General features: G+C 42.8%; 1 protein-coding gene across 1 annotated transcript; it reads right to left on the bottom strand.

The window, feature by feature from the left end:
• Positions 1–586: 586 nt before the first annotated feature.
• On the bottom strand, positions 587–17,264 carry cavin2a (caveolae associated protein 2a). Its single transcript, XM_070914612.1, has 2 exons — positions 16,601–17,264; positions 587–4,399 (listed from the first exon to the last, which is right to left on the bottom strand). Exons 1-2 carry the CDS (start codon positions 17,150–17,152, stop codon positions 3,524–3,526), a joined length of 1,428 nt encoding a protein of 475 aa, XP_070770713.1. The 5' UTR covers positions 17,153–17,264; the 3' UTR covers positions 587–3,523.
• Between the last annotated feature and the right edge of the window lie 3,591 nt (positions 17,265–20,855).

The raw sequence follows: 20,855 nt of genomic DNA, 5'->3' as shown, positions 1-20,855 counted from the left end.
AATGAAAATAATTCAGAGTAACAGACTCTGCTAAAATAGTTTTTTTCAGAGTTTTGAGCACCAAAAATGAAATTCCAGAAACCTTCATTGTAATGGGGTGGGGGCAAACATACCAGAGGCAGATATCTCAAAACTGGGGCAAATAACACTAAAACTGTTTGGTTAGATAGTTTCTGCACCTTTCTGTCTTTGCTGCTGTGACTTGTACATTTCCTCGCTGTGGGATAAATAAAGTCTAAAGTCTAAAAGGTTACTTTGTAATTTGGGTGGAACGACCCTTTATTGTTGCTGACCCCAACACCTGCCCTATCTTGATTTCATATAGTCTACTCTGAATCTACAAACTATGTAAATAAGGGTTAAGCAATTGAACCACTCCTTCCACTGAGATTAATCCTCCACTACCCTACTACAAACATTTAGGTTTACTAGATTACAATGCTATGACCTCCAGTTATTTCCAAACAGTGCATGAATGACACACAGTACATTTACTACTTAACTAATTATCTAGTTTATTTGAAATGTGTGACATTTACTCATCTCCTTTTACCTCAAGGACTGCAAATAAAGACCACAAACAAACTTTGAATGTTATAAAATCTTTATTGATGTATACAATACTAATTTTTGAAAGGAAATGCCTGAATGTTTACAAGATGCTTGAAAAAGGTTTAAGGAGAAGTAGGCTACATTCAAACACTCAAGTGGCAGGGAATCTTCTGCTGTGAGGGAAACGTCTTTGGTTGAAGTGGTTAACTAAATGAACAGGCCATAAAGGAAGAACTTTGTATGAACAAAGACCGCGTTAAACACGATATCACTACATGACAATAGTGAAGACATCTGGTGTTTGAACTTTCTAACAAAAAAACATTCTCACATATGATCCAGATTAAACTGTCTAATTTCAAGACAAATAAAAACAGACTTTTACACACATACACAAATCTAGATATTACATTTTTAACGTTGGCAGACAGAGATATCACCAAAGAAACATTTGCATGAATGAGCAGAAAATACCTCAAAGCCAGTCACATTTTACCCTCTAGTACACAGAGTGTACACAAAAGCCTAGCGTTCGATCCCTTTTCAGTAAGATGATTTATACAAAGAAGAATGAAAGAATCCTCAGAATGACTAAGCACATTTGATAAACGCAGGTTTGTTTGAACTCATTTATGTCTTATTATTTATTTTCTCCTTACAGATCCAATTGAGAAAACTGGCAGGTGGCAGTGATTTTTTCACAGTTAAGATACAATATCAAAATATTTGGGGCACCATATTTTGACTTAAATAAGTTAAGAATCCATTGCTCTGTCTCATCTAGAAAAAAATATAATGGCTGCAGTGCCAGATATGAGTATGTATACCCCCTACAATTTATTTCAGTTCACCTTTCTGCCAAGCTGCGCATATGCCTAACCCCAAGGCAACTTATCATCCTTTCCAACAACTAAAGTCCTTTCCCAAACTTCCCAACACCCACACTTTCCCCACTTCCACAGCAAGCTCATGCCCAGGAGCCTCAGCAGGGGCAGAACACCTGTGGCTCCAGAGAGCCTTTTCCTCTCTTTGCACTCTTGTCTCAACAAGGAGGCCAAGAGCATGAAAAATGGGCTGAGCAGGAGTCATCCGTCAAAGCAAGGAATGCTGCCCTCTGTCTTTATCAACTTCTGTGACCTCTCTAGTATCTGGAGCCTTGGCACCTGGTATCACTTGCTAAATTATTTTTAGGGAGTCATGGCATTAGACATCTGTAACTAAGGCTGGTAAAGCACTAACAATGTGCAACAAGAGAAAGGTCACTTTATAGAAACTTTCAGGCATGACTTCCAAACGTGAAGTTGAATGTTAATGACTGTGGCTGTATTTGCACCTCCTCCGTTATGTAGTTGGTATCAAACACTGACTATGCCCCATGAAGTGATAACTGCAAGGAATTCCTCAGAAGAGAAAAAAAAAAACTTCAGGCATGTTTTACTATCACTCTTATCTACATAAACATAGGAATCCATCCCCTCAGGAGAACAATTAGCTATAGCAGCTTTTGCAAGGTAAAGGCACTTTAGGAGTATTTGTGGGCATGTATCTAGGAGAAGGAGATTTAGTGATGGTGCCCTGGAAAATGTATAAGATATTGTTTATGTCTTAAACATATGAAACTAAGTAAACATTTCACCATGCAAGTTATGGATGCCTGAAAGAAAAAGACGACTTACAAACACCCAAGTATCATATACTAACTCAAAAAAGATATCACAGATACAACATAACTGTATAAAGTACACACACTCAAGGCAGTTATCATAAAAGTACTAATTACTAGTAATTACTATTAGTAATTACTAATAATCATTCATGTGTATAAGCTGTAAATACCTAGAGAGTAGTGTGCCGCACATAGAAAAAGACAAAATAATTCCTGTACATGAACATACAAAGTTGCCCTGCAGAAAAGACTGTAAGGGGCTGTAAAAGGGACATTTAGTGTGTCAGTACTAAAACATGTAGGGTTCTTTGTGTCTCTATTGTCTCGCCATCTAGAGCAGCTTCTATCCTGCAATGATGTCCTTCATTTGTATCAGTGTGATTGAGCACAAACATGTTAGCTGGTATTTGCAAATAATGTTATCTTCTATTTTGTAATTTTACAACTATTTCAAATTATACCTATTCTAATTTTCAGCACCCTGAGGTTTATTGTTACTTACTCAATTGACAGTCACAAATTCTGAAAATATTTTTCAAGGTCATCAATGATAAAGTTGGCAAGTCTGACAAGTGCTGGTGAAGGACAGGAGACTTGGACTACTAAAGTATAGTCACCTGCTAGTTAAGATCTGGGGTTTTTCAGCACAAATTGAAGGAATTCAGTAAATAACCTCAAGTTCACTACAAAACAACCCAGGACCTTCTCACTGAAAACCTAGAAACTCCCCATTCCAACTCTTGCACAACCTGGCAACACACTGCCTCAACAGTTTGTGGGCAGTACCACTGTTGCCAAAGATTTACTATTTTAACAAAAAACACAAAGAACAAAGAGGCTATTTGTCAGGAAGAAAAAGAGCTCCAGAGGCAGACAAACACAGCAGGAGGGAGATAGTTGGCCCAGCGCCCTGGAGATGTGCTGCTATTGAAGACGTGGGCACCACTTGATGGAAGTGAGTTATGGTGCATTGGTGCCATGTTGCTTTCTTTGGACAACCCTGCTATAGGGTTTAGGAAGCACTTGCACTGGATTCTGTTACACTGCGAGGTGTAGTTGTTAACCTAGTTGCTTATGCAGTCTGTGTCAAGGTAAGTAGTAGTAATACAGGAATGGTCCAAGGATGGTCTACCTTAGGAAGCCGAGAGAATGTTTCCAGTGTATATGGGTGTTTAAGACAAGAACACAAGACTGTTTACAATGGAGGGATAATTTGCGCTTGCTTAGTGTTCATAAATGTAGAAACTTTAGGAAGTAAAGAAAGGATGGGAAACTAGAATTGATGCTCGCTAAAATTAAATCATATTAAGACACTTGCTCTACAGCCATTGTTGCTGTTGGAATCTGGGTATCTGCTGCTATCTCAACAGGGCTTTTATGTTGCTCTTTTTCTTCCTCCTCTTCTTCCTCCTCACCAATATCTTCATCGTTCTCTGGAACTGCTAGGCCAGCAGAACGATCACCATTAATCTCGCACTCAATGCTTGGTGCCTCTCCATTGATTGCCAGCTCTGCCTTCAAGCTCTCTGGGGTGGAGGGACTCAGCGCCTCCTGAATCTCCTCCACAATGCCTTCCTGGGTATGCACCTCGGCCAAGGGAATCTCTCCATCTAAGCTTCCCAGAGGAGGAATTTCCACATGGGCTTCTTCCCCAGGTGAGCCCATGTCTTGTGATGGGACCTCTCCGTCTCTGACCTTCTTGACGTTGAAGGTCATGGGAGACACCTTGAAAGAGGAGGTCTTGGCAGTCGGGCTCTTGGGATGGTTCGGGGTGAGGCTCTTCTTGATTTTCTCACGCTTCTCCGGTGGCACAATCTTAGTGGTGATCTGGTTCATCTTCTTCTCGATGCTCTGGCGCGAGAAGGCCTTCTTGAGGCTATCAACCTTCTTCAGGCTGGAACGCTTGAACTTGTCAGCTCTTCTCTCAAATGTGCGGGAAGTGCCCATACCCATTGCCTCCTCACCCTCCAGCATCTCTTCCTCCTCTCTGTGTGCTACAAGATCATCATCCTCATCTGAGGACAGGCTAATGGTCTGAAGACCCTCCTCTTGGGCATGGTAGCCATCAACTGAGCCCATAACAGACGGAGTAGGGTGGGTGGATTCTGCGTCATACTGGCTTGGTTGTGGGGTCTTGAGGGAGTCCTTGACTAACACACTGGAGGGGATCTCATTGTCTTCCTATAAGGAAACACAAGGAAAGAAACAGGTGGGTTAAGAGGGCTGCCATTTGGATCAGTTATGCATAAGTATTTAGGCTTTAGTTTGATAAGGAATGGCCTTCATGATATCTTTTGTTTGACTTGGTTATCATCAGGGTTAGACTTCAGGCAACTTTACAAGTAATGTACCCTGTACACTACACATGTTGGGTTGGAGCTGCTGAGAACTGAGGAAACCAGTCTCTGCATGCCTCCCCAGTCTTTTCCTCAGGACATCTGAGGAATTCCATCTGTTTTTCTGCAGGAGTCAAACACCTCTCTCCATTTTATCTCTTTTATATCCCTCTCTGCTTTTTAATGAACACATTGATGACACATAAACAGAGTGAGACAGAGAGAAGTAAGTTCAATATCTTAAGTTTGAATTTGGTTCTCCTCAGCCTCTTCTTCCTCCTCTTACTTGCTGCCTATCTATCTGTGCACGATCACGCAATCACACACATACAGACATACGCATACACATACAATGTTCCACTCCACTGGGCATTTATGAGCTAGAGTTCCCACCCCCCATTGCCCCCATCCCTTCACACCCAGGAGTGAGTGGAGAGTGAAGGTAAAGCTTCAGTGGTTGACATACTCCACTACACATTTGAAATGCTCACAAAACCCTCCCTGTGACAGTATCACCAGTGGACACTTGGTTTGACATAATGCAGCACATTGTACATCACAGTTTTATGTTTTAAAGTTCAGGCACAACACTTTCGTTTGTCCACAACAAATCAAATCCAGGAAATGGCTTAATTGAACTGATTCAAGGCCTTCACACCCCCCACAGTGCTGAACATTTCTGATCAAGTAATTTTCAGTTTGGGCTAGGAATACAGTAGCACAGTGCTTTGGCTAGTTCTAGTTGGCGTTTAATTCTGAATATGAGCTTTGTGGCTACAATTTGGTATTGAAACTATATGCAGTCACAGATCAATAGTGGAGCTACTCATATTTGAGATGATGGAGGTCACCCTCAGTACGCATAGGAATGACATACTTTTTAAACAATAGTTGTTTTTGTGCACCATGATTGTAAGCATGAGTCTGCATTAAAGTATGACTGCATTTCAAAGAATGCATGGCAGCTCTTAAGACATTATAGGAGTACTTAAAGCTACAGGATGCCATTGGTTGTTGAAGGACTGTGCAATGCATCTTTCCTAGGGTGTCATTACCACATACTTAAGGACCGGGCCAACCAGATGGTCTAGAAGACTCCTGCCTTGTGTCCATTCTTCACTCATCACCAACGGTTTTGCTGAAAAGGACAGTAGTATTGTACCTGTCATCCGTCACTGCCAACTTTAGCCCATTCAAGCCAAGTTTGACACGTTGTTATTTGCTGCTGTGTTTACGGTCATGTGTGAGATGAGTATTTGTGACGTTATATTAGAGGATATACTGTTGTAAGGTGGCTATGGGGCTGTGATTGTGATCTGTAAACTGCACAAAAAGTAAAGTGAAATACTCCTGCGGTGATTAAAAAGTCGAATCAATATTATTATAGTGTCAAATACTGTACTCACAAGAGATTTAGCCCATCAAGAACGTATGCGTTTCATTCCCAAACCACTCCTAGAACTTTTGGATCACTTTATGCATTGTCCTGATTGCATAAACTGTCCATGGGAGACCTGAGGGAATTTGAAAATGAGCACTCAGGATGATGTCCCACTGCTCTTGCACCCTAGTCTGATCCACAGCAGTTCACAGCACTCCATTTAGACACCTAAACAATTTCATAGCGTATGAAAGGCTCTTGGAGAGGGGAAAGCCATACAGAACCCCTCCTGTTTATCCCACCTTGCAGACACCTGATAGCTCTTGCCTTGATCTCAAACATGCAGGCATGATTCACAGTTCAGGTGCTTGCCAAGCATGTGTGGTATCTCCCAGCTAATGCTAATAAATCTGTCAGCGTTTTCTTAAAGGCACAACATCAACCCCAAGAAAAGGGCCACGTTTTCAGGGTAAAGGTAGATCTTTACAATATATAGCACAGTATATAATACAGTAGGGTTGATTACTTCGGGTTGGTAAATTACATATCCTCCTCTGGTGTCAATTTAAAACACAATTTTTCTGGTGTTCCTCATTATAGATAGCACTTGTAAAACATCAAGGAACTGCTTTTCTGTGTAAGTAAACAGTTTGTGAGTTTTTACATACCACCAACAACCACTAGGGGTATGCCATTGTCCCAAATAAGCTGGGAGTTGTTATGCACTGCAGGTTTGTAACTTGAAATCCAAAAAGACAAAAAGGTACCACCTTGGGGAACAGCTCTGGTTACCACAACAGTTGATTTGGTTTAAGACTAATTCCTCCCTTTTTAGTTTTGTTCTCTGTAGCTCCCTCCTGTCATATCTGAATGAGCAGTATCTGGATGCCCCAATTTGCTGTTGGTCGGACAGTGTGCCACACCCACTGACACTGTGTGAACATGTACATGAACATGTACATGCAGAATCAAGTGAGAAAGTCGGGAACTATGTGACTGAGCATGTTAAATGCATTTAGAGAAGCGGAGAGCTAATAGGAATTGATGTTTCAATACCTGTGGTACTTATGCTTGACTCTCTTTTCTGTGTGTACATTTCAATTCAGATAGAGTCAAATAGTTTAAATCAGCATCAAGTGTGAGATAACTTAGGGTTAAACACCCACCTCAAATCGGACTAGTCACGATTAGATAATCAGAGCCAATATGGCCTCTCCTGACCCTCAGTGGAGCTTTGCCTGATAATACACACTAATCTTCCCTGATTGTTTGGTGGTGTAAAGGTTTCTAAAGATTCAATCTTGACATCTCTGCTCCAGTCTGGGCATGCCATGGACTTTTTGATTTGGCTCAAACATGTTTGATATAATCACTGTGGGTACTGGAGTGTGTGGGAGGCAGCAACTGAAACTCAAACACCCTCCAATGACAACTGAGCTCTCCTACTACATACTGCACTAGAGCGGCTGTAGTAACACCGTTTTAAAAAGTTGTTTTATTGATTGATTCATGCATTACTCAAGGTGATAAGTACAATCAATGCTTCACTTGTCAGTTTGAAGTAAAGCGTGCTTATGCTGATCACACACACATTTGGTTTCACTGGTCAAAATGCAGTTTATGTGTTTGGCTGCCCAAACAGTAAAATAGTGTGAAATGAGTTTCACCAGTTTAACCCCCAACAATCTTGGCATCCACACTACAACAAACTAAATACCATTTGACCCAGGTCTGTCCTGTGTGTGTATGTGTGTGGACTTTTCTCTTGGGAACTCCATTAATTAATGTGCCCTCTAAGCAAGCACTCATTAGCCACTGAGAATGTGATATGTGTGTGTTTGAGTGTCTGTGTGCCAGTGTATTATTTGTGTGCAGCCATGTAGGACATCAGCCATTGTTTAAAAAAAGTGTTTAACAGAGCAAGATGAAAGAAAAACTAACATAAATTTGGAGCAAACCCCAAAAACAAAGTTGATTTAGTGCGACAGCAAGTGTACTATATGTTACATTAGGGCACACACTTCAAGGATATTTTCTACACTTATGTAATGGAGTTCAAGATCTCATTTAGTAGTTGCATGGTGGAACTGCCATCTAATTGCAAGTCCTGCTAGGTGTTACTAAGCCATAGCTTATGTAAGTCAGTTCGCTGGAGTCTCCTGCTCTATTCAAACAGGGAGAGATCAGGGCGGGGCAGGACTGACTGAAAGAGCTCAGATGGGCTCAAATTACTCTGGGAGTGTGTGTGTCTCTGTTTAAACCATATGTGTGATGATACCCTATACTGTTTCTTTTGCATCTGTTCTCTCTCCTTTGTTTATGTATGTTTGTGTGTGTGTGTGCACAGTGATATACTGTTTTATACTACAGGCTGAGTGATACGGTTGAAATCAATATATATATATATATATATATATATAAAAATAAATCTATATATACCGAAATATCTAAATGTTTTCCAGGAATGAATCCTAATGACCTGAATATGAACATGTTAAACTTTATACCTCCTAAACAGCATGTGGGCATTGTCAATGTGAGCATGTCAGCATGTTGATGTTAGCATTTAGCTCAAAGCACCTCACAGAGTTCAGCCTCTCAGAGCCGCATGGCATGGCTGTAGCCTCATGGTCTCGTTCTTACATCCTATATATGGACGTTCATATCACGATACAATTTCACTGAAAGTTGATAAACGATATCCTTTATTGCCCCGCCCTAATGTGTGTGCACTTCGTAGCATACAAAGTTCAGATTCAAAACACACACATATGCATGCAGAATAAAACCAATAAAAACACATACATGTACTAATCAAAATGCACACGCAAAAAAAAGAAAAGAAAAAGAAAGCTACTTATGTACCCATATGAACCATAATACTGTATCATCTATGGTTTGTGTTGCAGATTTGCACATAGTGAGTTATGTGTGTTAATGTGCGTGTTAGCAATTTGAACAGGTGTGTTTTCCTGGTCCTTCAGATTCAGACGACGAAAGGAGGTTTTCTTTAATCCTAACAGGCGAGGTTAGTACAGGTGTGTTGGCACAGTGACTCAGGTGCCTCCGGGGGACCGCACCAATGAGAGGGTACACCATCACCACCACACACACACAAACGCATGTGTGCTCACATTTGCTATTGTAAAGCCCCTGCAATTATTTTGTTACAGGATGAGAAAGACAGGAAGCTTAGTTTAAAAAAATGAGGGGAAAAGAGATTGCAGACAAACTGAATGCTACTTCAGATGCTTTTTATTGATTGACATCACATTTTTTGTAATGCACAATGTCAAACAAACAAATCTCTGGTTCTGAATATTCCACATTTTCTTCCTCCCTCTATTCTCTACATTTGCCTATCCTGTTCATCGGCACACTGTCCCTTATATGATAGTCTCTGCACCCTCACACACATTTGTGCTAATTTGCCTTGTTTTGCATATGTTTTGATTACATCCTTCCCATTACAGTGCAGCGAGTTGTTCACCCCTACCCAGCTTGTTGCGTAACATCACGCCCCCCTCCGCCCCCCATCCCAATGTGCACCAAGAGCCATCTGTGGACAGAGGAAGGATGGGGGAAAGGAAGGAAAGGAAATGGAATTCTGCTATTTGTCATGGGACTGGGTAACATGATAAACTCTCGATGTACTGTACTCAGTGTACTGGAGTTCTATACACTGCCTTGTACTAACGAATGTGCATACAAATACCACTGTTAAGATATTAGCCCAACACCATACCAAGTATGCTAAAAAAAGCATCCTAAACGTCTTGTCAGCGACTTTGTGTCAATTTTGAATCACGCCTCTTGGATTAATACCAATGAACATTTGCATAACAAGTTAGGGCATTCTTTCCCATCCACGCCCCTCCCATATCTGCCTCACAAAAAGGAAGCACGATGTGTTTACTGGCTTTGTAAGCTTGCGTAATCACACAACACAATAACCAATTCAGGCACGATGTCATGCTGACGTGCTGGTGGAAAGAAAGATCATGGCAATCGAGAGAGGCGACGATTATTCCTGATGACATAAATGATGATGTCGGACGTCTGAAGGAACTTGTTCACTCGACCCATAATTTACAGGATAGCAGTCTGTGCACTTGGGATGATGATATGTTTCATATTCTAATGATATATGCCCTCCAATTCTCATAATTAATTTCATACATGGCATGGTGTTCATTATAACAACCCCATGGTCGACTGGACCACTGCGCTCCCTGTCAATTACTGCACTTCCTCTACACCAACCAGATCATATCGCTAAACCCTGCTCATCTTGCACCATCCCCTCTGCATGTATGATGAATGAGGTAAAGTGTCTTCTGCAGTGTCCCCACCGCAACGCATTCCTGTACGTTTACAGTTCTTGTCGCTCCAGTTTTTGATACGTTAATCTCCTTTAGCTCTTTTGTTCAAATCTCCCCAGATCCCCCTTCGCACATTGCTTCTGCACAATCCCAAACTGTGTTTATCAAGAGCCATTGTTTGATAAGGGCTGTGCGGAGATACCAAGAGCATTTTTGATAAGGCTACCACCAATTGTCACAATGTTTACCCCCGCATAGAGGTCAAAGGGCATGAGCGTCCGCAGAGAAGCTGCCAAGCCATCATGTTATCTCAAGACGTGTTTTATTTTCATGTTTTATTTAAGAGCAGAGAAATAAGAACACTGAGAACTCAACATGGCTATTGTTTCCCCCTTTTCCTGCCAAGGATGTTGTGGCCTTGGCAAGTGGATTGGATGGACGCTGGGGTTTGAAAAGTCAAGAAGGAGCAGACATGTACATGTAGTCCTGAAGTCTAATGGCACAGAAAATCAGGGAGGTGATAGGAGGAGTCAAAAGAGGTTAGTTGTTTTCATTTTTTCTGATTGTATAATAGGACCTTGATCCTCTTTGGCAGAATACCACCAGCACAAAAACTCCCAGCACTGTTTCTTTAGTCTATCCCTTCAATAAGTCACTACCTGCATCTAACAGGTCACGCTGTGTGAGTGTGAAAGAGAAAGCTCATAAGAAAAAGAGCAAGTGAGTGCAAGTGTGCAAAAGAGCTTAATGTCATTACCTTATCAATACCTGAGGCAGGCATAATGAAAAACATGCTGAATATGTGCTCTTGGCAGTTCTGAAGTGCAGTGCATCATGGGATGTGCTGGAAAGCTAAACTGCCACCTTTATTTGTCTTTGTATACCCAGCTTTGTTGTATTGTAAAAACTTCAGTTTAAGGAATCATTTTGTTTCGTTAATACCATCAACTTTTAGGTCACGGAAAACAAAAATGAAAACACAACGTGAGTAGTCTAGCTAACGTGCCAGATCATACATTGTCCGTCTGTCGCGGACGCTCGCTCAGACTTTGTAACATTGTCATCATTTCTCTGTGTTATTAAAGCGGTTAAAAGCAGCCTTCCACACCAGGAATCTGCAGTTGCAAACTTGCCTTAGCCGCAGAGACCGAAACAGTTGAGCAGACTTGTCAAACCTGAATGTGACATCAGGCAGAAGAGCAATCCGTTAAAGTAACATTTCCCCCATCCAAACGCATGTCACCCACCCATACAGTTTGCAAACGTAAGTATAATCCCTTATGCAAACTCACACTTATTATTCTTATTATCATTATTGACAAAAACAGACTTTCTCCTACTTCCTCTTTTTCAGTCTGCCCGTCGACTTTCTCTCTATATTTATCTCTCCTTCTCCCCTCATTATTTTCTGTTATTTTCTGAAAACCCGGGGGATTATCTGAGGAATGAACCCCAAAGGGAAAATAAGAATGATAACAAAGCAAGACGCCATGCTGTAAACAAACCTCATTGTTCATGTAGAAAGCATGCCTTAAAGGCTGTGCAGCCATGTTAGACTATTATCACTGAAACCAGTTTTACTATTCAGAGTCTTACATCCTGCAGTACTCTTCTACAAATACTTCAAACCTCAAAATGTATGAAAGTCACCTTCCTGTGTACTGCTGGTTATTGGCAGGGCTGAATGATTGGTGGAAAATATCCAACTGCAATATTTCTGACCTAAATCGCAAGATACGGTCAAGAGGTATTGAGTGACCATCATTAGCTTCAACAACTAGCTGAGCCCTGTCCTCACGGTGAAGCTGAAGGGCTCACACACCCTCCAACTCCAAACAAATGTCATTTTTCTGTTAATTTCTGTTTCTGTCAATTTGTCTTTGTCCACATCGGTGACAATAGCTGCATGTGTTACAGAAACTAGCCTGTTAGTTTGAGCTACCTCCCCTACTACTTCTAACACCTCCATGGGTTGAAGCTTACATGTAGGCCCACCATGTTTGAATGCACTGCTTTGGGCTATAAGCTGGTGCACTATATCACCTGGTCGGGAGACACACACACACACACACAACAAATCCCAGCTGTAGCCTACAGCCAGCAGCCTGCTCCAACCTGTGGAAATGGATATGATTTTATAATGGAAGATTCTGCACTGAACGCACGCAATATGCACACTATAATTACACTCTAATATTTGATTACCCCTGAGCATATATTTTTTGGGATGAGGCTAGTCGAGTAGGTGTTCTATGTTCAAGTTTACTTCAAATAAGTTTGCTCTCTCTCACACTGTTGCCTTTTCAGGGCTCGGCTTTAAGGGTTTTTCTTGTAGTAAAGCTTCAGCTGAGTCACATTTGATTTGTATGCACAAGATGGGACCAATTCCCATTGACATACAGGAACACCAGTTAGTTATTAGACCATTATTTCCATTTCTTTAACTCCAGAGTAGTGAGCTGTGTGTCATTACACTAAAGGTAAGAGCTTGGGGTGAGGCTGGGAACACAATTACCAGTTTGTCCTCCATCTTAGAGTATGAGTGTGGAAAAACAGCCTCTACTTCCTGCTGCGGAAAGATTAAGTCGTAACCTTTGGTCAAGTGTCAATACACAAAAGCACTATGACGATTGGTAGCAAGGCAAACAAAATGACAAGGACTTAAGTTAAGACAATCACTCAAAATCTTTAAGCCTTTGTAAGCATCTTCTGTACTGAACGACGAGTCAGGATGTGGTGATAGACTGGAAGGTTTCACTTTAACTTGAGTATGATTTAATGCATGTATAATGGAATAATGACAAACAAAAGAATCACGTTTTTCCATCACAACAAAAAACATGCAGTTCTTGTGTTTAGTTTGGCTGGGGAGCGTGTTTCTATTTCCTTGCAATGTGACATGAATGTTCTTTGACAGCGTGACTGTAGTCACTCCCTGCCACTCTGCGATTAGGGATCCCAAAAACACAGACAATCACCAAACATCCTCTTCCCATCCCACCTCGAGAGACACACACACACACACACACAACTCCCCTCTCGTGGCTAAATATCCAGCTAAACTCTGAGACAGGCCCTCGTGTGCAAAGCGAGGGAACAAATGAAATTCTCAGCAGCGCTCCAATTCAATTTGCCATTGTGGTTGACTCGTTAGTTGTGATGAAATTCTGCTGTGAAATAAACACAGGTGGGGAGATTAAGATCTACTCAGAAATAAATGACTTCTGTCGCAGGAAATTAAATTCCAAATATGCCGTATTTTGTGTAAATATGCCACGGTGATGCAAATAAAAATAAGTTATAAGATCTCCAGGATGATTTCTGATACATAAACTCTCAGGAAATGAAATGAATCTGGGTGACAAATAATAGAAAAAAGGAAATATATCTATAATCCAACACAAAACGTTTTACCTTTGCAAACAGTTTCTACACTGTACACACTGGAATCTCAGATGGCTGGGAATTGTGTGTACTCTGAATTTGTGTGTGCAAGGGAAGAGGCCTCGAGAGGGGAGGGCCATGTGGACACAGGAAAAGCACTGGTGCACAAAAAACAAACAAACAAGGCCCAAGCAGCAGTAATTAAGTCCTCATTAGTCCTCGTTATGCACAGGAACGCAGCAGAGCGGCAGACAGCACTGTCATTTCTGACCAGCAGTGGCCAAAGCCCGGAGCTGGTATAGACCCCAGCTCTGTGCAATAGTGGACGTTTACCCAGAAGCCCTCTGTGTTTCCACCTCATCTGGCACGTACAGGGTGATGAGTGTTCTGGATCAATTTTGTCTAGCGGAGAGGGGAGGAGGAGGAGGAGGAGGAGGGCCCCCTCGGCCAATAGCTACAGGGCTGGTATAGGGAGTTTGGCTCTCGGGCATGCAGCGAATGTGCGTTATCAAAGAGTTAGCGTGAGGCGCGCAGCATGTGCTTCCATGTAGTTTCAGAGAATCAGGACAGGTGGCTTGATCTATGGCGGAAAAAGTGGTCACATGCAAGTTGGAGTTGGTATAACAGACAAAAGACACAGAGGGAGAGAGGGCAGAAGTGAAAGGTGGTTGGACATTTAAAAACATAAACCAAAAGATATCAGACGTAAAAAAGTAGAGCAGAAAACCAGGTGGAGAGAATCAAGAAAAAGACACAACACTGGAGGCAATAAAGAGGTGAGGTGAGGCAGAAAGTGATGGACACATTAAAAAGAGTCGACACAAACTCAGGAAGAAGAAGGAACAAGGGCTGCACTTAGTTCTTTCATTCCCCGCTCCCCTCAGGCACGCCAACTCTCATTTACCAGCTCTGTAACTGCATACACCTGACCCAACACATCACATCAGCATAACATCCAATGGGCAAGTTGCACGCACATGCAGTACACACACGCCCTTGAGATCATACCTGGCCCTACTACACCCATCTGCAAACGCACAGCTCTTAGTTTGACTCACGATTAAAAGGAACTTTTAACTGGAGTTTATGAGCAACACAAAGTCCACTTTACAGTCCTACATGCGCTGATGAAGTTATAACAAAACAAAGATTACAGAACACTGGTTAAACACATTCACATGATGCATAGAAGGTAGAAAAACCCAAAGGACGCGCGGGATTTGACAATACATCGAACGCAAGCGGCACCGTCCACTCTCACTATCTCTAAAGCCACAGGACACTCCCTTCCAGCACGTCAAAATTGACCGGGGATTCAATCAAATCGATCCGCAGTGCCATGCACACACACACACACACACACACACACACACACACACACACACACACACACACACACACACACACACACACTGCACCTTGTGCAGGGTAAGGTCTTGGCACCTGTTGCAGTTGAACAACAGAGCCTCAGTACCTGGGAAACCAGATAACAGCGGCAGTTAAGAGCTCTCAGCGGCTCTGGCTGTGTCAACAAAAGGCCCCCCTTTCGCTGCCTGGGCACACACATGTACGCACACACGCTCAGACGCACCCACACACACACACAAATACAAGTATGAACAACCGCGCACTTCCTCACACAAAGCACACCGAGATTGTGCCTGGATCATGTTTTTTTTGGTTGAGTAGAAATGCATCTGTCAAATACAACATGGAGCTGCTTTCATCTTGCACAGCAACCGCATGATAAATAGACTTTATCTGCATATCAAGAATCCAGGTTGAAGTGAAGGTCTATCTTTTACGTGCCGTGCAAACAGAAGAGTCAGAAGTCTTGAGATCAGTGAGCGACGGGTTATGTGAGGACATTTCCCACACTTTCCATTTCCTGGGCAATTTGGGAAGTTTATCACTTTTTCAGTGCCAGTATAGAGTTTTACCCTCACAGGTGAGATACGGCAGTTGAAGTGGTAAATCCATCCAAAAGCCATCTGTCTGTCTGAATTATTACTGTGGGGTGTAAACAGATCCAGTCAAAGTCAGTGTCTGAGCCCTCCTCTATTATCCTCCATAGCTCCATTCCCAGACACACCCTTCTCCTCACACACACACACACACACACACACACACACACACACACACAGGACGTGCCTTACATGCATGTGTATGAAGATTGTTCAGATCTCAATTTATATTCAGAGACAAGAACATATTAAGCATGTTTGTACAATGTACACTCTTACTAGTGGGTGTGTTTGAAATACATTTCCCAGATCGGAAAACTGCAAAGAGCTCGCCACATGATTCGTCAGTTGAGCTCTACAGGTTGTCTGAGTCCTGCTCAACAAGTTTTGAAGTGTTGAAAATGTAATAAAGTGCTGCTAGTGCAACGGCATATCACGTTTCAGTGCCAACCAGGCATACACGAAATGTGCACACATTCAGTCAGTCAAATACGAATGCAAATATGACTCACACACACACACTCACACACTAGAGTGAGTCCTCATTAGGAGTTCATGACAATACACACATATATCCTATGAAATAAAAAGTCTAAACTTTAAAAAGCGGTAGTTTGGCCATTTAGTATTGCACTTTATAAAGTTGCGGGAGCTGATAAGCTGAAATATCCAGACTTTTAGACTCTAGTATGAGTCAAGCTTCAAAAACACTCCTACATTTCCTACAATGCAGCTTGAGAGCGTTTCATTAGAGGCTATCAAGTTCCAAACACACCTCCAGTTTGTAACACAGGCTTCTATTAGCCACAAATATTATGTCTCCAGCCTAAGCTGGGATAACCCTGATGACATCACAATGACATCACCAGGGTTCTTTCCCTCCAGAGCCTCATAAACCCTTACAGTCTACCTGTGTCGTGATCTTTGTGACTAGTACACAGAACTCAAATCTGTAATGCACCATGTATTTGTTACTTGTTGTTTTGCTCCCTCACCTGGAAGATGAGCACTTTGAAGTGGTTCCTCTTCAGGAGGTGGCTGTGGTTCGCCTCCAGCTTCTTCACCTGGACCGCCTGCTTGTCCATGCGCTCCCTCACGTCCTTCAGGTGCCCGCTGACTTTGCGCGAGCGCTCGAGCAGCTTGCTGACGCTGTTGGAGGTGCTGATGTGGGTCTTGGACAGGCGGGTCACGTCCCCCTGCACGACCCGCACGGCGCCCTCCAGGTCGGCCTGCCGCTGCTCCATCCGCTGCTGGTTGTCCTGCACCGCCTCCAGCATGTTGACCAGCTTGTCCAGCAGCGCCACCACGGTGATGGCGCTCACCTGGCCGCGGTCGACGGGGCTGCCCGGCGCGGCCGCGGTCGGGCTGGTGGGACTTTTAAAGCCCAGTCTGGAGAGGGTGCTGGTCGGGGTCGGGGAGGACGGGGCGGACGACGGGCTGAAGCTCGGGATGAGCATCTCCGTGTTCTCGGGCTGCTGCAGCTGCGGGATGGTGTGCGTGCTCCCGGAGACGCTGCCGGGCTCGGCGTGGGACGAGTCGTCTTCCATGGTTCACAGGTGGTCGAATGTCCCGCTTCAATGGGGTGATTCACCTCAACACTAACAGTCAGCAGGAGTTTCACTGACTCTGTGGTGCTGCTGCCACTCGCTCCAGCTGAGGACTGAAGGCTGGGTGTTTTACTTCTTGGAGTTGATTCGGCATCCACGCCCCTGTCTGCCTGTCTCTGTCCACACACGCGCGCACAAACACGCTGTGAACTCTCAAAACACCTCCCCTGCAAGCCAAAGGGAGGGGCGTGGTTGCTATGGAAACCGTGCAGGCCTAACCCTATCCCTATCGACAGAATAGAGGTAGAGTGTGTTTGTGTGTGTGTGTGTGAGTGAGTGAGTGTGTGTCCTTCCTTGTTTTCATGTGACTGCCAACCATTCCACTCTGTGCATGCCTGGCTGCATTTGCCCAACATTGTGTGAAGGCTACTTTTGTTTACTGCACTCGCTGGTGTGTTTTGTTGTATTGTAGGCCTACCGAATTGTACTGGACTGCATTGTAATCGAGGGATGTGTGTGTGTGTGTGTGTGTGTGTGTGTGGACGACAAAAACAATAGTGAAGATAAAACTACAATCCAAATCTGTGGGCCAGTGTCTCTTGTGTGTTTCAGGAACTTAGCTGAGTTAAATTATAGTCCACATTTTCTTTATGCCTGGTCTGTGTCTCACTGTGCTTACATGTTAGTGTGTGACTGGATGTGCCCTATGAGTGCCCCTCTTCTCCCCCCTCTTGTTTTTCAGCTCTTTGTCGTGGCATGGGGCACACTGACATGGAAATGTGGAAATCCCTGTTTCAACAATGAGCTCATCTGTGTCCTGACATGATGCCCTGCTCTCTCTCTCTCTCTCTCTCTCTCTCTCTCTCTCAATCTTTCTCTTTGTCACCATCACTGTAAATATTTCATTCACACTCTTTCAATCTAGCATGTTTTAAAGTGAAACAGTGAATGTATCAGTGTGTTGCAACAAGAGTGCCTGGGTGTGTGTATCTGTGTGATTAAAATAAAACTATGGCAAGAATCTATTTTATCACTGCAGTGCAAAGCATTCAAGCCCACACCTGAGCTTTATTGGATTCCACCTGGGATGGTAAAGGCTTGTCAGCCTCCATCTCATCTAAGATCAATACAAAGTATTCACACCCTTAAACTGAGATTAGGCCTTCTGCAACTACTTTTACGCACACGCAGAAAAGGCACACCTTAACTTGTGTTGTTGTTTCAGTGTTTGCTGGAGTTATTTCAACCAGTTCTGCTGCCCTCAGATTGGCAGTGACAATACAAACATCTCTGCTGACTTAAAGGAATAGTTCTACATTTTGGGAAATACATTTATTTGCTTTTTTGCTGGGAGTTAAATGGGAAGATTGATGTCACTTTCACTCGCAAGCCTGGCTCTGTCCAAAGGTATCAAAGGTGCCTTTGATTTTTTTTACACTTTGGTTTTACAGATTAAATAAACAAGATATGTTAGGGGTTATGTGTTAGGGGGCTAAAGAGGTGCTGGTAGGTGGACTCTGCTTCAGACAGAGCCGGGCTAGATGTTACCCCCTGTTTCCAGTCTTTGTGCTAAGCTAAGCTAAACGGGTAGCTTCTTATTTGACAGACAGATACAAGAGTGATATTGATCTTTTTATCTAACGGTTGGCAAGAAATAAGCATATTTCCCTAAAATGCAAAAAAACTGTAAAACTGTGCCCCAGTTTGCCATTTCTCTGTTACAGCTCAGTCTTTTCACCAGCTACACATGTAGTCAGACGTGCACTTGACAGATTCTCCCATGTCAACATCCAAGACTAACACCTCGTCTTGTGCTTACTCGCTCAACAAGCTTCAAAGCTGTCAGAGTAGAGTGGAAGTGCTAGACAGACACTCGCCCAAACAAATTTCCTTCCTCCTCTAACTGAAAACCCCAGTGTTTCCAACCCCTCTCTCCGTCACTGCTTCTCCTGGGAGACACACACTTCTGTCAACATGAAAGTGTGACCTCCCGTTCCTAACTCTTGAACTCTGACTTTTCCCACTTTCACCCCTGGGATAGAGCAGGGGGGCATGACACTCCCATCCTGTCATTCTCCAAACTGTCCCCTTATTTCCTTTCCTCTTTTATCCATCCCTCCCTTTCCCCTTTTTCCTCCTCGCTCTGTAACTTATCATCTGCTTTCCTGAATTCCTCCAGTGTTCCCGATGGTCTGATACATGTTTCACACATTCCCAGTGTTGTGTCAAGGAATGTTGTCCTTCCCTTGCCTATTTTGTCACACTTGCTATTTATTGAAGGGGTCTTTCTTTTGCTGCTAACCTTCCTACAAAAAACAATGACGTCATGGCACACAAGCTGTTAGAATGAGTTAAAAAAGAGCTGGTGGATGGACGTCTTTACAAGTCAGCTGGAAGAGATGGATGTATTTGCCCTCTGGAGGCCAAGAAACGCTAGTGCATGACCTAATTCTGACAGTTCAGTGGGTAAAACAAGCAACAGCCAATAAGATTTTTTACTGCCTTTTCAATCATAACTCATGCCTTTATATTCTGCTAAAGGTGATTATGATTGACTCCCTTCATTGTCTTATTTTCTCCTGTCATTGACAGTTACAGTCCAAACTCCATTTTGAAATGTTCTTATTTTGCTGAAGAACATTTCCATAATCAAATCTTCAACTGTGAAAATCCTCCAGAAAGGAGTAATGGGTGAAGCTACTGCAGCAGAAACGGCAATCAGCATATTCTGTCGTTTCAACTAACATGCTGCTGCAAGTCGCATCATCGAGCGAGTGAGCTTTGTATCCTGGGAGACCTTCCTGGAGTTGCTTCAAAACCTTCAGGGGGTGTGGTATTGCTGTAACCGTCGGCTGTTGGCAAACCACCTGGGTGGTGACTGTTTTTCCAAGAATGGTTGATCAACAAGTTTCTGTGAATATGAAACGCAGTCTCATTCAGTGGAGGATTGTTTTGAATCCTTTTGCATAAAAGTAAATAATTGATGTTCTGTTTTCTTTTCCTAAAGGCACTCTAACTAGTTTTGTTTTACCTGAAGCACCAACCCACAATGCATTTTTACACACAAAAAGGTGGAGAAGACATTTTACTGTGGGCAGGAACAACTTTTCACACACTAAATCTCTCTCTTTGTTTCACCTTTACATGTTCTACAGTCCTTGTCTATGCTGACTGCATAATTGGCTTAGGAAGACGGTGACATGGTCCCCGTTGTCCTCTGTGTTGTTCCAGGCCATATGTTTGCCCGCTCGACGAGGATACAAGAATGCAACATAAACACCTGGAGGCAGACTTCATGGGGACTTTAACGATGGTTTCTCACACAGATGGAGACATTACGCTATAATGACGGGGAGGAAATACTTGGAGGTGCACTGTCTGCATTTTTATTTACAGTTGCTTTGATACCATATGTGTATTTACAGGTAGTTAAATGCACAGTATATGTGGTCACATTGAAGTTCCTGCATGGGGTAAAATACAAAACAAAATACAGAACTTTTTTAAGTAACTGTTACAAAGTGCATTACGGAGCAAAAATGAAGACAATACAATCAAATGTAGATAAAAGATATAATAATGAAATAAAGAAATAATAAGAAACAGCAGCTAAGAGCAGGCAGGAGGATGTAAACATGAAAAGGCTTTTCTCTAAAAATATGTTATAAGTTATAAGCCTTATATGCTTTGGAACTTGTGGTGC

This window comes from Enoplosus armatus, chromosome 11 (assembly GCF_043641665.1).
Source record: "Enoplosus armatus isolate fEnoArm2 chromosome 11, fEnoArm2.hap1, whole genome shotgun sequence".
Lineage (NCBI taxonomy): Eukaryota > Metazoa > Chordata > Actinopteri > Centrarchiformes > Enoplosidae > Enoplosus > Enoplosus armatus.
The sequence above is the reverse complement of the archived record's forward strand: the minus strand, read 5'-3'. Positions and strand labels throughout refer to the sequence as shown.